Source organism: Artibeus jamaicensis, unplaced genomic scaffold, assembly GCF_021234435.1.
Source record: "Artibeus jamaicensis isolate MK-2021 breed Jamaican fruit bat unplaced genomic scaffold, CSHL_Jam_final contig_354, whole genome shotgun sequence".
Lineage (NCBI taxonomy): Eukaryota > Metazoa > Chordata > Mammalia > Chiroptera > Phyllostomidae > Artibeus > Artibeus jamaicensis.
The window spans coordinates 720014-732723 of NW_026521803.1; the positions used below are offsets into that span (position 1 = coordinate 720014).

The 12710-nt window shown below is 39.0% G+C and overlaps 1 protein-coding gene across 8 annotated transcripts in view; it reads right to left on the minus strand.

The window, feature by feature from the left end:
* ARHGAP28 (Rho GTPase activating protein 28) overlaps positions 1-12710 on the minus strand; it is a 222503-nt gene that overhangs the window by 35996 nt on the left and 173797 nt on the right. For all 8 annotated transcript variants that reach the window (XM_053664302.1, XM_053664301.1, XM_053664304.1 and 5 more), the window contains 3 exons: positions 12494-12659; positions 12292-12383; positions 7658-7735 (listed from right to left, as the gene is read on the minus strand). In XM_053664302.1, coding sequence (XP_053520277.1) covers positions 7658-7735; positions 12292-12383; positions 12494-12659 — 336 coding nt within the window. The remainder of the gene's footprint in view (positions 1-7657; positions 7736-12291; positions 12384-12493; positions 12660-12710) is intronic.

A 12710-nucleotide genomic window follows, 5' to 3' on the forward strand; every position in this document is an offset into this window, starting at 1 on the left:
ACTCTCAAGGAACATAGGTGCAGGATTGCATCTTGGCACACCCCCCATTACCTTGCTCCAGCTCACTGGCACTCAGAGAAAAGAGTTTATATACCCATCTAGGGCCCCAATTAACACAACTGATGAAAAGTGAATACTGCCAGATCACCTGGCCAGTAGGGCTTAAGATTTCAGTCCCAAAGGATATATTTGTATATTTTAAAAAGCTGCTACCTGAAGGTCTGGCTTTCAAACAGCCTGAATCTAGGTGCTTAGATCCTGCCCTTAGGGACACTGGCAGGTCCTCAACCAGTGGAAGCTGTCAAAAATATAATAAGCTATTTGGACAAGTACAAAGATTTGAGACAACAAAGAGCTGAAGCAAGGTTGAATGGCATGGTTCACCTCCTACACAGGCCACTCCTTGAAGACTGGGAGAGGTCTTGAACAGAGAGAAAAGCAAAACAAAGAAACAAGGGCATATGTTCTAGTAAAAGAACAAGATAAAACAGAAATAAGTAATTAACCTGGATAAAGAGTTCAAAGTAATGGTCATAGATATGCTCACCAATGTGAGGGCGGAAATGGATAAACACAGTAACAACTCAAAAAAGAGATGTAAAATATAAGAAGGTACCGAATATTAATAGAAGTCACAGAGCTGAATGGTTGAACAGAAAAAATACCCTAGAGAGGGTCAACACCGGACTAACTGAGGCAGATTAGAGGATCAGTGAAATTAAACACAGGGCAGTGGAATTCACCTAATAAGGGCATCAAAAGAAAAAAAGAGAATCTAAAAGAAAAAATGAAGATAGCTCAGGGCTTAGCTGACAACATGAAACAACTGACATTTTCACAGCAGAGGTCCCAGAAGGGGAAAAGAGAGACGGGGAGAAAACCTGTTTGAAGAATGATGGCTGCAAACATCCCTGACTGGTGACGGAAACAGACATCCTGGTCCAGGAAACCCAAAGAGTTCCAAACAAGATAAATCCAAAAAGACTCAAACTAAGACACACAATGAAAATGTCTGAATTTAAAGACAAGGAGAGAATATTAAAAGCAGCAAAAGAAAAGCTGTTCCATACAAGGGAACCCCAAAAAGACTTTCGGCAGATTTCTCAGTAGAAACTGTAGGCTAGAAAGGAGTGGCATTAACACACTCAGTGTGCTGAGGAAAAAACAAACTGCAACCAAGAACATTTTCCTCAGCACATTCAGAATTGAAGGAGGCAGAGTTTTCTAGACAAGCGAAAGCTTACCACCAGTAAGTAGGCTTTATAATACATGTTTAAGAGATCTCTTTAAGCTAAAAAGGAATTGCACTTATATGGTCACAATAAAATTTACGAAGTAATAAATCTCACTAAAAAGGTAAATATATAGATAAGGTAGCAAACTAATCATGTATAAAGCCAATATGAAGATTAAAGGACAAAAATCATAAAAACAACTGTGAATGCAATAATTTGTTAAGAGATACACAAGATAAAAATGTAAAAATGTGACATCAAAAACATAAAACATGGAAGGGGGAGAGTAAAAACTGAGCTTTAGAATGGAATCCAACTTAAGTGGTTGTCAACTAGAATAGCCCATTACAGACATAAATTGTTTATCTAAGCACTATGGTAACCACAAAGCAAAAACCTATAGTAAATATACAAAAGACAGAGAAAGGAATATAAGTACACCACTAAAAAACTCATCAAACCACAAAGGAAGAGAAAGAAACAGAGAGAAACTATAAAAACTCATTAAACAACAAAATGGCAGTAAGTGTATACCTACTGATAATTACTTTAAATGTAAATGGACAAAATTCTCCAACCAGAATGTAGAAAACACAAAATCTATCTGTATGTTTCTTACAAGAGACTCACATTGGATGTAAGATCACTGACAGTAAATAAATGGAAAAAGACAGTTCATGCAAATGGAAATCAAAAGAAAGTTGGAGTAGCTATACTTGTATCAGACTAAAAAGACTTTAAAACCAAGACCATAATAAGAGAAAAAGATGGGCTTAAGAATAATAAAGGGGACAACCCAACAATAGGATATAACATTTGCAAATATTTATGCTTAAATACAGGATTTCCTAAATATATAAAGCAAATGTTAACAGACCTAAAGAAAAAATAGACAACAATACACTAATAGTAGGGGATTTTCATATCCCAATTACAACAGTAGATATATCATCCACACAGAAAATTAATAAGGAAACATTGGCCTTATACAACAGCATTAGATTAGATGGATTTAATAATATAGACATACAAGGGCTTTCCAGAAAAAGTCCAGCCATTGTTAATATAATGAGAATGGTTTGCATGGCATTGAAAGGACCTGTCAGCCAGTGAGGGTGGACTGGAATGCACATGTGTAACAATGATGACTTCACAATTGATGATAAACAATTTCAGTAGAGTGGCAGGACACAAATTAATATGCAAAAATCTGTTCTGTTTCTATACACTAATACAAAACTATCAAAAGAGGAAATAAAGAATAAAGTCCCATTTAAAATTGCATCAGTAAAGAATTAAAAACCTAAAAAAATTTTTATCAAGTGATTTGAAGAACTGTATATTGAAAACTACAAAACATTCATAAAAGAAATAGAAGCAGAAACAAATAATGAAAGATATTTTGTGCTCATGAACTGGAAGAATCAATATTGTTAAAATGACCATACCACCCAGTGCAATCTGCAGCTTCAAAGCAATTCCTATAATATTCCAATGGCATATGTTTCAAAGAAATACAACAAGTAATCCTAACCTTTGTTTGAAACCACACAAAACTATGTTAAGAAAGAAAGCAAAGCTGGAAGCATCATGTTCCTGATTTTAAACTATATTACACATAGTACTTAAAATAGCATGGTAATGGCATGAAAACAGACACGCATATTATTGAAACAGAATAGACAGCCCAGAAATAAAACCACACATATAAAATCCATTGGTTTATGACAAAAAGAGCCAAGAATACACAATGAAGAAAGAACAGTTTCTTTAATAAATGGTGTTGGAAACACTGAACAGCCACATGCAAGGGAATGAAACTTGACCCATTTCTTATGCCATACACAAAGATTCACTGAAAATAAATCGAACACTTGAACATAAGACCCAAAATCATAAAACTCTTAGAAGAAAACAGACATTATGCTGATGGTTTTTTAAATCTCATACCAAAAGCAAAAGCAACAAAAGCAATAATAAACCAGTGGAATGACATCATACTAAAAAGTTTCTGAACAGCAAATAAAACTATCAACAATGGAAGAGCAACCCACTGCATGTGAGAAAATATTTGCAAATCATATATCTGATAAGAAGCCAGTATCCCGAAAATATAAAGAACTTATACAGCTCAATAGCAAAAAAAATTTAATCCAATTTAAAAGTGGGCAGAAGATCTGAATACACATTTTTGCAAAGGAGACATACAAATGACCAACAGGCACATGAAAGGATGTCAACATCACTAATCACCAGGGAGACAAAAAGCAAAGCCACAGTGTGTATCATCTCACACCTGTTAGAAGGGCTATTATCAAAAAGGATAAAAAACCAGCAAGTGTTGGTGAGGACGAGGAGGAAAAGGAACAGTTGTGCATTGTTGGTGGGAATGCTAATCATTGCAGCCACTATAAAAAACAACATAGTGTTGAAAGACAAATACCATATGATCTCACCTTTAACAGGAAGCTAAACAACAAAACAAACAAGCAAGCAGAAAAAAAAAAGACACTGAAATAGAGAACAAGGGGACAGCGACCAGAGGGGAGAGGGAAGGGAAGTTAAGGGGAAAAAGGGGGAGGGATTTAGAGGAACAAATAGGAAGGACACAGGGACGAGAACTAAGGGAGGTGGAAATGGGAGGGAGGTGGGGAGCATGGGGGGGCTGGGATGGAAGAAATAGACAAAAAACTGTACTTGAAAAATAACTAAATAAAACTAAAAAAAATAAAAGAATGAAATTGTGTTATTTGCAATCACATGGATAGACCTTGAAGGCATTATGCTAAGTGAAATAAGTCAGATAGAGAAAGTCAATTACTAATTACTATATGGTCTCACTTTTATTGTGACATCACAAAAAGCTCATAGATACAGACTGGTGGTTGCCAAAGACAAGGGTGTTGAAGGAGGGGAGAAATGGGTGTAGGAGGTTAAAAGATAAAAAGAAAAAAATTAAAAATCAGTGATGAATTGAACATGAGATTCAGAGGGAGAAGTAACAGCCCAAGATGGGGCTCATCTCGGATCACTAGCTGGAGTAATGGGCACATGGAAGTGTTGTTAACAGGAAATACAGGGGGAGAAAAATGTTTTTCATCCATTGCTTGGTACCACTGCTGTAAAGCAAAGGAGAAATGGTGTTCAAATGAGCAGGAAGCACCAGTGAGGGCAGAATAATTCAAATTCATTTCCTACGTACCCCTGCCATAGGCAGCTTCCTGAACACAAATGTGGCCACACTCCAGCCGGCAGCGGTGTGCAGTCACCTAAGAGGCAACGTGGCTCCAGTGTCGAGAGCAGGCTCTAGGAACAGATTCTTTAGGTTTTAACCCCAATTCCACAACTGACTGGTTGTATGGCTGGTGTCTCGTTTTTCACTGTATAATAGGAATATTAACATGACCTCAAAGAGATTAAGTCAGATGATACAACAGAAAGCTCAGGGGGCAGGGCCTGCCACACAGTAAGTGGTCGGTAAATGGAAGCTGCTGGTATGTCTCCCTTCTCTATTATAACCTGCGGTTTTATTACTAGGGAAATGCATGCGTATGTGGTTATGGATATTTGGGTAATAATATCATGTTGTCTTGTCTGGATGGCCGGTGTAAAACAAAACTGAGAAAAAGTCTCTCTTCTATTGGTTAAAACCAGAGCAGACCGTGGCACAGGGGACCAGAGCTGATATTTCTGTGGACCTGAATGTGAAATCGTATAAACCTGGTGTTGCATTTACCTTGCCAAAGGCAGGTAGCATTTAAAGGTTAGAGAAGTCATGTTTTCCATCCAGTGTTAATGTGAACCCTGCGCAAGGGTCAGAGCCACGTCCTTAAATCTCCTCTGGCAAATAGACAGTCTGTTCCCATTTCTGAGGTAGTTTTGTGACAATGGCTTCTTCAAAAATCAGTTCAGGAAGGAAAACCAGCAGAGCATGGCACTAATTATATAACATTTAGTGAAGCCTCAGAATAATTCTGGGAGGCAAAAAAAAGAAAATCTTACATGTCAAACAGTCAGTCTTCTTCCCTAAAATATATCTCCCAGTGTTTGGCTCAAATTTCTGTCATTGGGGGGGGGGGAACATCATGGAAACCAAAGTATGAAATTGGTTCCAAATAATCCAAGGCCTTAAATCCAGGAACAGGCTCAGCTGCTGTGGACCCTGCGTGGCTCAGACTAGCAGCTTCCCTAGCAGCACATTCCTATTAGTCTTCCCAGGCCCTGAAAGCACGAGACTCGGCTGGCCTGTTCTCGACACATTAGTGTCCCCCACCTGGCACAACGAGAGAAGAAGTACAGTGGTTTTTGTTAACAGTCTTCCCCCATGCATATTCCCAGAAAAAAATCAGCCTAACATGAAAATACAACAAAATAGTTTAAAGTTTGTACAAGGAGAGAAATAAAGACCCCTTTAATATATCAAGTTACAATGCCTTACTAACTGCAATATTCTAGTTTTTGTTCAGTGGCCCAGATTTTTTTCACATTGGCTTTCCTGGAGTTCAAACCATGAAGACATCTGGATTACATGTTTTGGACTAATCAGAGATGAAATAAATAGGCTAAAACTACATCAGATGCAAGGAGAAAAGAGACTTCTAACCAAATGTGATCTAGAAATGCATGTGCCAATAAGGACAGTTTATAGGAGTTATTAGCCTATAATCAGCATTTTTCGGTCAAAGATTAGCTAAGGAAAAGCAGTTCTGGTATGATGTTAAAGTTCATGAATACAAGAAATGTCACGTAATGGATTTTGGTTATTTAAGAAGAGAACTTGAAATCGCATGCATTACACTCTCTGAATGTCTCTCTGTGTGTCTCTCTCATACACACACAAGCACACACAAACAGGAGCCAGCAAGAATATGTTCAAACAGAGCTCTCCGATTCTGAAGAAATGGTTAGAGGGAGCAGTCTAATTCTCTTAAAGAAAAATAATTTTTTTACTTCATTCTGATTCTCTGACTCTACAGATGACTCTACCAGTCATCCTCAGACTGGTACGTTTGTTCAGCCGTCTACAACAACCACACCTATGAGAACCTGAGACTACAGCAGATTCCATTTAGAAAGTATACATCTGAAGGAGCCACTAGGGATTTCCCGCCTTTCTAGAGAACCTGTGCCAGTATTTAGAGATCTCTACCGCCCTGGGAAGTCACAAGTCACCCATACACCTTAGTCCTTACTACCACTGACAAAGTATGGTACACCACTCTGACCTCCCTTCACAAAGAACTTACCAATCATCTACAACAATCCAGGTAACTGGCTCCCCACTGTTAGGACCTCCTGATCCGCCTCGGCCCCTCCCCTGTAGAAAGCCCCAGCAATGACTGAGTGTGGTGTCCACTGGCACTCTGCTCAGGGCTGCTTCCTGGGACAGGATGAACTGTCAGATCCGTGTTGTGGCCCGAGGCTCAGGCTGCCCGGTCCTCACCTCCATCCCTTATCTCTCAGAAGCACCATCCTCCAAGAACCCTCTTTTCCTAACTTCTCTCCAGAATCTGCTTTCTGGAACTTCCAATAGACACAGCCTATTTATTCTCAGTTTCCACTTAGAAACACATCTTGTCATATTTCTATATAAAAACTTGGAGATTGCCGATAGAATTTCTCAAAACATGTACAAAAATGAATTAATGAAGAGATGCTTTTCCCCCTCTACACATTTCCTTTTAATAGTTTTAAACAGAAGCAGGTTCACTTTTCCTTCTCCCTGAGACTTTTTCCGAGGGATTCATCATTTAAAATGCTCATGTTCCCATGCCCACCAGCCAGAGAGTGATCCCAGGGCGGGCAGGCAGGTTTTCCAATGACTTTTCCCCCTTACTGAATGTTAGAGTTTGCCACCCTATATAAGTAAGAAAGCAAAGTAAAAGAATTCACACTGCATGGGTGCTTTTATATGTAGGAACTAACATTACTTTAAAATGGAATTTGGTTTTAGAGCTGCTGGGTATTGTAGCAGTTATGGCCAACCTATAAATTCTTATAAAGAATTTCATTAAGGAGAACCAAAGAATATTTCTGAATATAAAGTAACTGGTAATGGAAATCCGGGCTCATATAATAGTTGGCTTAATGAATTCCATGACTGAGAGGAACACAGAAAACTAAAGTGTTTAAGCCCCTAAACAGTGATGGGACTTTTCAACTTTTCAAACTAAAGACAAGCAGCAGTTTTGATGGTGAATTGATGTGCCATCTCATTGTCGTTGGTTTTTCATTGTCGTTTGTTTAAAAGGATACACAACTCAGGACGATGGAACACCACCTAATCATAGTTATAGAGGAAAACTAGGCAGGAACAAGTGATAGTATCAAAACAACAATAAAGGACTCAATATCTGATGCTTGTGTGAACTGGGTCTGGCTAGCTTAGATCTCCAACTAGGAAGAGAGAAAATGTTTATTACCTTGACTTTGGCAGTACATCCTGAAAGTCGAAAAATTCCTTCAGATTCCAAACCCGATTCCTCAACTTTCTCAAAAAACTAGAAAGCAATGATACATTACAAAAATAAATACCTCCAATACAATTACAAATAGTAAAATAACACTGTTGATGACAACAAATGATAATTACTAAGCATTATACATGCTTGGTACCGGAACACCGTGTTCAGCGTTTGCAGCCGCCCCATGAGGTCTCCACGAGGAAATGGAGCCTGGGAGGCGTTATATCACTTTCCCAAGGTCGACCATAAACATAATGGCACCGACTCACTGAAGCTCCTGCTCTTCATCACTCAAGTATGCTGCCCGGTGACTATTTTAAGAGGCAATTACTATATCGCTCTCTGCAGACTGACCAGTAAGAACAAATTCTAAATTCACTCTCAGTACTTGCAACTGCTCTGGCTAACAAACTATAGGAACTCTACAAATATGACCAAGGAGATATAAATTATAAACATTTATACCTCCTGTGAACTCTCATGGTGATGATGATGGCATTAAAATACTAACCATCATCATCATCATCATCATCATCATCATCATCATCTACTGACATTGATCGTGTACATTTTGTTAGATACTGTTCTCAGTACTTCACACTGATCAACTCATTTAAATCCTCACAATAACCCTCTGAAGAAGGCTCTAGTAGGATCCTCATTCTACTGCTGAGGAGACTGAGGCATGGTAAGGATGAATACTTGCCCGACTTCACACAAGAGCAGATCTACAGTCTCTGCTATTTTCCCTTCAAGATATGATGGTACCTGGAACTAGGGTAGTTCTTGTGGGGTTGGAGAGAAATAGATATTTAGGAGGAAGAAACTCACAAGAAAAGACTCTCCCATAGGAGCAGAAAGGTAATATCTCAGGTTGCCTTAAATGAAGAACACTTAACATCAGTAGGGATAATAGCAGACATTTATTGAGTTGCTAATGCAATATAAACCTGGATTTACTTGAACTATCATTTATTGCGCACCTTCCATTTGCTACATCCTCTGCTAGGCTTCTGCACTTACATAACAATATAAATTCGTGTACTGAATCTTCTCCATCTTGGATTTTTATTCATTGTCTTCAAACTCTGCCCTGTACACAGAGGACAAGGGGCATAATTCTGGTTCTAATTCAAGAACTAAAAAGAAAATCTTAGAGTCACCATGGACTTTGACTTTGATTACATACTGTGTTGTTCCTTTTCACATCTACCTCTTGCTAGCTGCATGTCCTTGGGTAAACTACCTTACTTTACTATGTCCTAGTTGTCTCATGAGTAGGAGATGGTAACACCAACCTTCTCAGGCCGCTCAGTGCTGACAAATGTGACAGGATTGGAGGGCACTGGAACAGCCCTGAGCAGGAGAGGCACCCTACAGACAGGCCCCACGCACACTGGCAAGTCACCGGCATCCTCTGCCTTCCTCCCTTCTCCCATTGGCAACCAACTAATTACCTGATTTGAGGAGTAGCTCAACTTGAGGTATTAGTAGCAAAATTTAGAATTTATGCTGCGCTGGGGATTCCCAGCACAGCATATGGTGAAGTACTTGGGCTCTGGCCCTCATAGAAATGGGTTCAAATCCCAGCTTTGCTGTGTAATCACTAAACTTGAGCAATGTCCTTAGTCCCACCAAACCACAACTGAGGCAGGGTTGAGGGATGAGCCCTGGATTGGCTCAGACTTCGGCTGGAAGTGCCAACACTTCAGGAAGTAAAATGATAAGATGTCTGTGTTCACTTCAGAATAATGGGGGGAAGCAAGGTGGAGGGGGTTGAGAGTGAAGAGATGGAGAATTATGACTGTGAATAATGTATGTTTCCTCAGTCAGTATTTTCACAAATCACTTAAAAACTCGATTTAAAGTTCAATAGGATTTGGTTTTAGGGCTTTCAATTTTAATTGTGCCATTGGATTTTACTGTTAAATAAATGCATACTCAGGTAAATTGGTATAAACTGTTGGGTATAAAAAAAAAACGCAATTTAAAGCACATGTGCCATTCACCAATGATAGATACTAGCATATGACAGTTCCAATAACATCACTTTCAAAACTTCCAAAACCAAAATTTTTCTTTGTCTAATTCTATTCTATTTTCCTAGTCATACCTAAAAGACTACCATAACAAGCTGATTTTTATACTTTAGTAAGCATTATTTGGAAAACTAATTTAAATGATTACAAACACACATTTTGAAACACTAAGCCTATGATATACCTCAGCAAATACTTGCATGATCATTAAACACACTGCCCATAATTAATGGTCATCTTTTATCTCAGACATAATAATCAAATATACACAAACACATACATATGCACAAATATTTTTGTCCAAAAATCATTTTTATTTTTAAAAATATTTTATTGATCATGCTATTATGGTTCTCCTACTTTCTCCCCTTTATTCCCCTCTGCACTGCACCCCCCTCACACCAGCATTCCCCACCCCTTAGTTCATGTCCATGGGTTGTACATATAAATTCTTTGGCTTCTACATTCTCTGTACTATTCTTAATGTCTATTTTCTATCCATCTTTTATGCTTCTTATTCCCTATACCTTTCACCTGACCCTCCCTGCTGATAACCCTCCATGTGATCTCCATTTCTGTGGTTCTGTTCCTGTTCTAGTTGTTCGCTTAGTTTTTGTTTTCAGGTTCAATTGTTGATAGTTGTGAGTTTGTTGTCATTTTACTGTTCATATTTTTGATCATCTTCTTTTTCTTAGATAAGTCCTTTAACCTTTTATATAATAAGGGCTTGTTTATGATGAACTCCTTTAACTTGACCTTATCTGGGAAGCACTTTATCTGCCCTCCCATTCTAAATGAAAGCTTCCCTGGATAGAGCAATGTTGGATGTAGGTCTTTGTCTTTCATGACTTGGAATACCTCTTTCCAGCCCCTCTTGCCTGCAAGGTTTCTTTTGAGAAATCAGCTGATAGTCTTATGGGAACTCCTTTGTAGGTAACTGCCTCCTTTTCTCTTGCTGCTTTTAAGATTCTCTCCTTATCTTTCATCTTGGTTAACCCAATTACTATGTGCTTTGGTGTGTGCTTCCTTGGGTCCAGCTTCTTTGGGACTCTCTGAGTTTCCCAGACTTCCTGGAAGTCTATTTCCTTTGCCAGGTTGAGGAAGTTCTCCTTCATTATTTTTTCAAATAAATTTTCAATGTCTTGCTCTTGCTCTTATTCCTCTCCTCCTTCTGGCACCCCTATGATTTCTATGTTGGAACATTTAAACTTGTTCCAGAGGTTCCTAAGCCTCTCCTCATTTTTTCTGAATTCTTGTTTCTTCATTCTGTTCTGGTTGAATGCTTATTACTTCATTCTGGTCCAAATAGTTTATTTGAGTCCCAGTTTCCTTCCCTTTACTGAGGGTCCCCTGTATATCTTCCATTATTTCAGTTTGCATAGCTGTCACTTTTTCCTCTAGTTTGCAACCATACTCAACCATTTCTGTGAAAATCCTTATTACCACCAGTTTTGAACTGTGCATCAGAATAGGTTGGCTATCTCTTCATCACTTACTTCTGTTTTTGGAGCTTTGATCTGTTCTTTCATTTGGGCCTTTTTTTTTTTTTGTCTCTGTGCATCTGTTACTACTAAGGGGTGGAGCCTTAGGTGTTCTCCAGGGCGGGGCAACCCATTTGGCTGCATTATGGCACTGTATGTGAGGAAGAGGTGAGGGAAGCAACAATGCAGCTTCCTCAGCTCTTGGCTGGCTTTCAGTCACTTCACTCACTACCCACAAGCAAATTGGGCCCTTCTGGTGCTGATTCCTGGGTGGGTGGGTTTGTATACATTCTAGGACCCCATGTGTCTTTCCAGTGAACTATCCTATGAAGCTGGGAGGTTCTCCCACTGCTGCAACCCCCCAGGTTTTTATAGCCAGAGATTTTGATGCTTTATTTCCTGGCACTGGAACCTTGGGTTTCGCAATCTGACTCACTCCCCAGTTGTTCCTCCAAGTTTATCTGCAAGCAAATGTGGGACCGCCCACTCTGCTAGTCACCACCTTGCCTGATCCTCCAGCCTTTGTCTCACTGCCCCAGTTCTCCAGCCACCACCTTGCTGCTAGTCCTCTTCACCTCAGCTGCCTGTCTCCGCCCCTCCTACCCGTCGGGGCAAATGTTTCTTCTTTAACTCCTTGGTCATTAGACTTCCAGACAGTTCGATTTTCTGGCGGTTCTGGTTATTTTTTGTTTTTAAATTTGTTGTTGTCCTTCTTTTAATTGTGTGAGGAGACAAAATGTATCTACCTACACCTCCATCTTGGCCAGAAGACACCAGAGATAATATTTTTTTAAATATTGGAAAAAAATATAACCAAAGGAAGCCAAGTATTCATCACTTGATGCTTTATGGTCAAACAATGTAACAGGCTCCAAGAGTTCACAGCAAGGCCAATAGGTCCAAGTACTTATGGGATTAATGGGGCTTCATGGAATGAAACAGAAAATCAGCAAGGGCCTGAGCCCTAACAGGGCTTGCCTTAGCTAAAAGAAAAATTTATTAACAACTTTACAAATAGCAAATTGCAAGCACAAAGCTCTATTAATTCCCCATTCATTTATATTCTACTCACTTTTTGTAGTACAAGGGGAACTTTTACTCCAGGGTCCTTCTTTCGGTCATTGTCCAGTAGGGCTGTAAGTGGAACTCCAAAAATTCCATTGTCTTCATTGTAAAATAGTTGAGAGAGAGAAAAAAAAAAGAATCAGAAAAGTGGTATCGTATTCCAGTATGTCAAAGAGTTAAAATCAGAAGAAATCGATCCTCTTAATTACCTCTTCCTTTTACTTTCTCTGTTTTGTTTCTCTTCAGTGGAATTCCAAAGGCATCAAAAAAGGCTGTCAGTTCAATCAGAGAGAGGTGGCGAATTTTCTTCATGTCTTCAGTAGATAGATCTCCTGCTTCAGTTAGGCCAAATCTGGTTTTCGGAACAATAAATCTCTAAAATACATATTAAGAATATTTATTATTTAAGAAAAATGATTATACCTT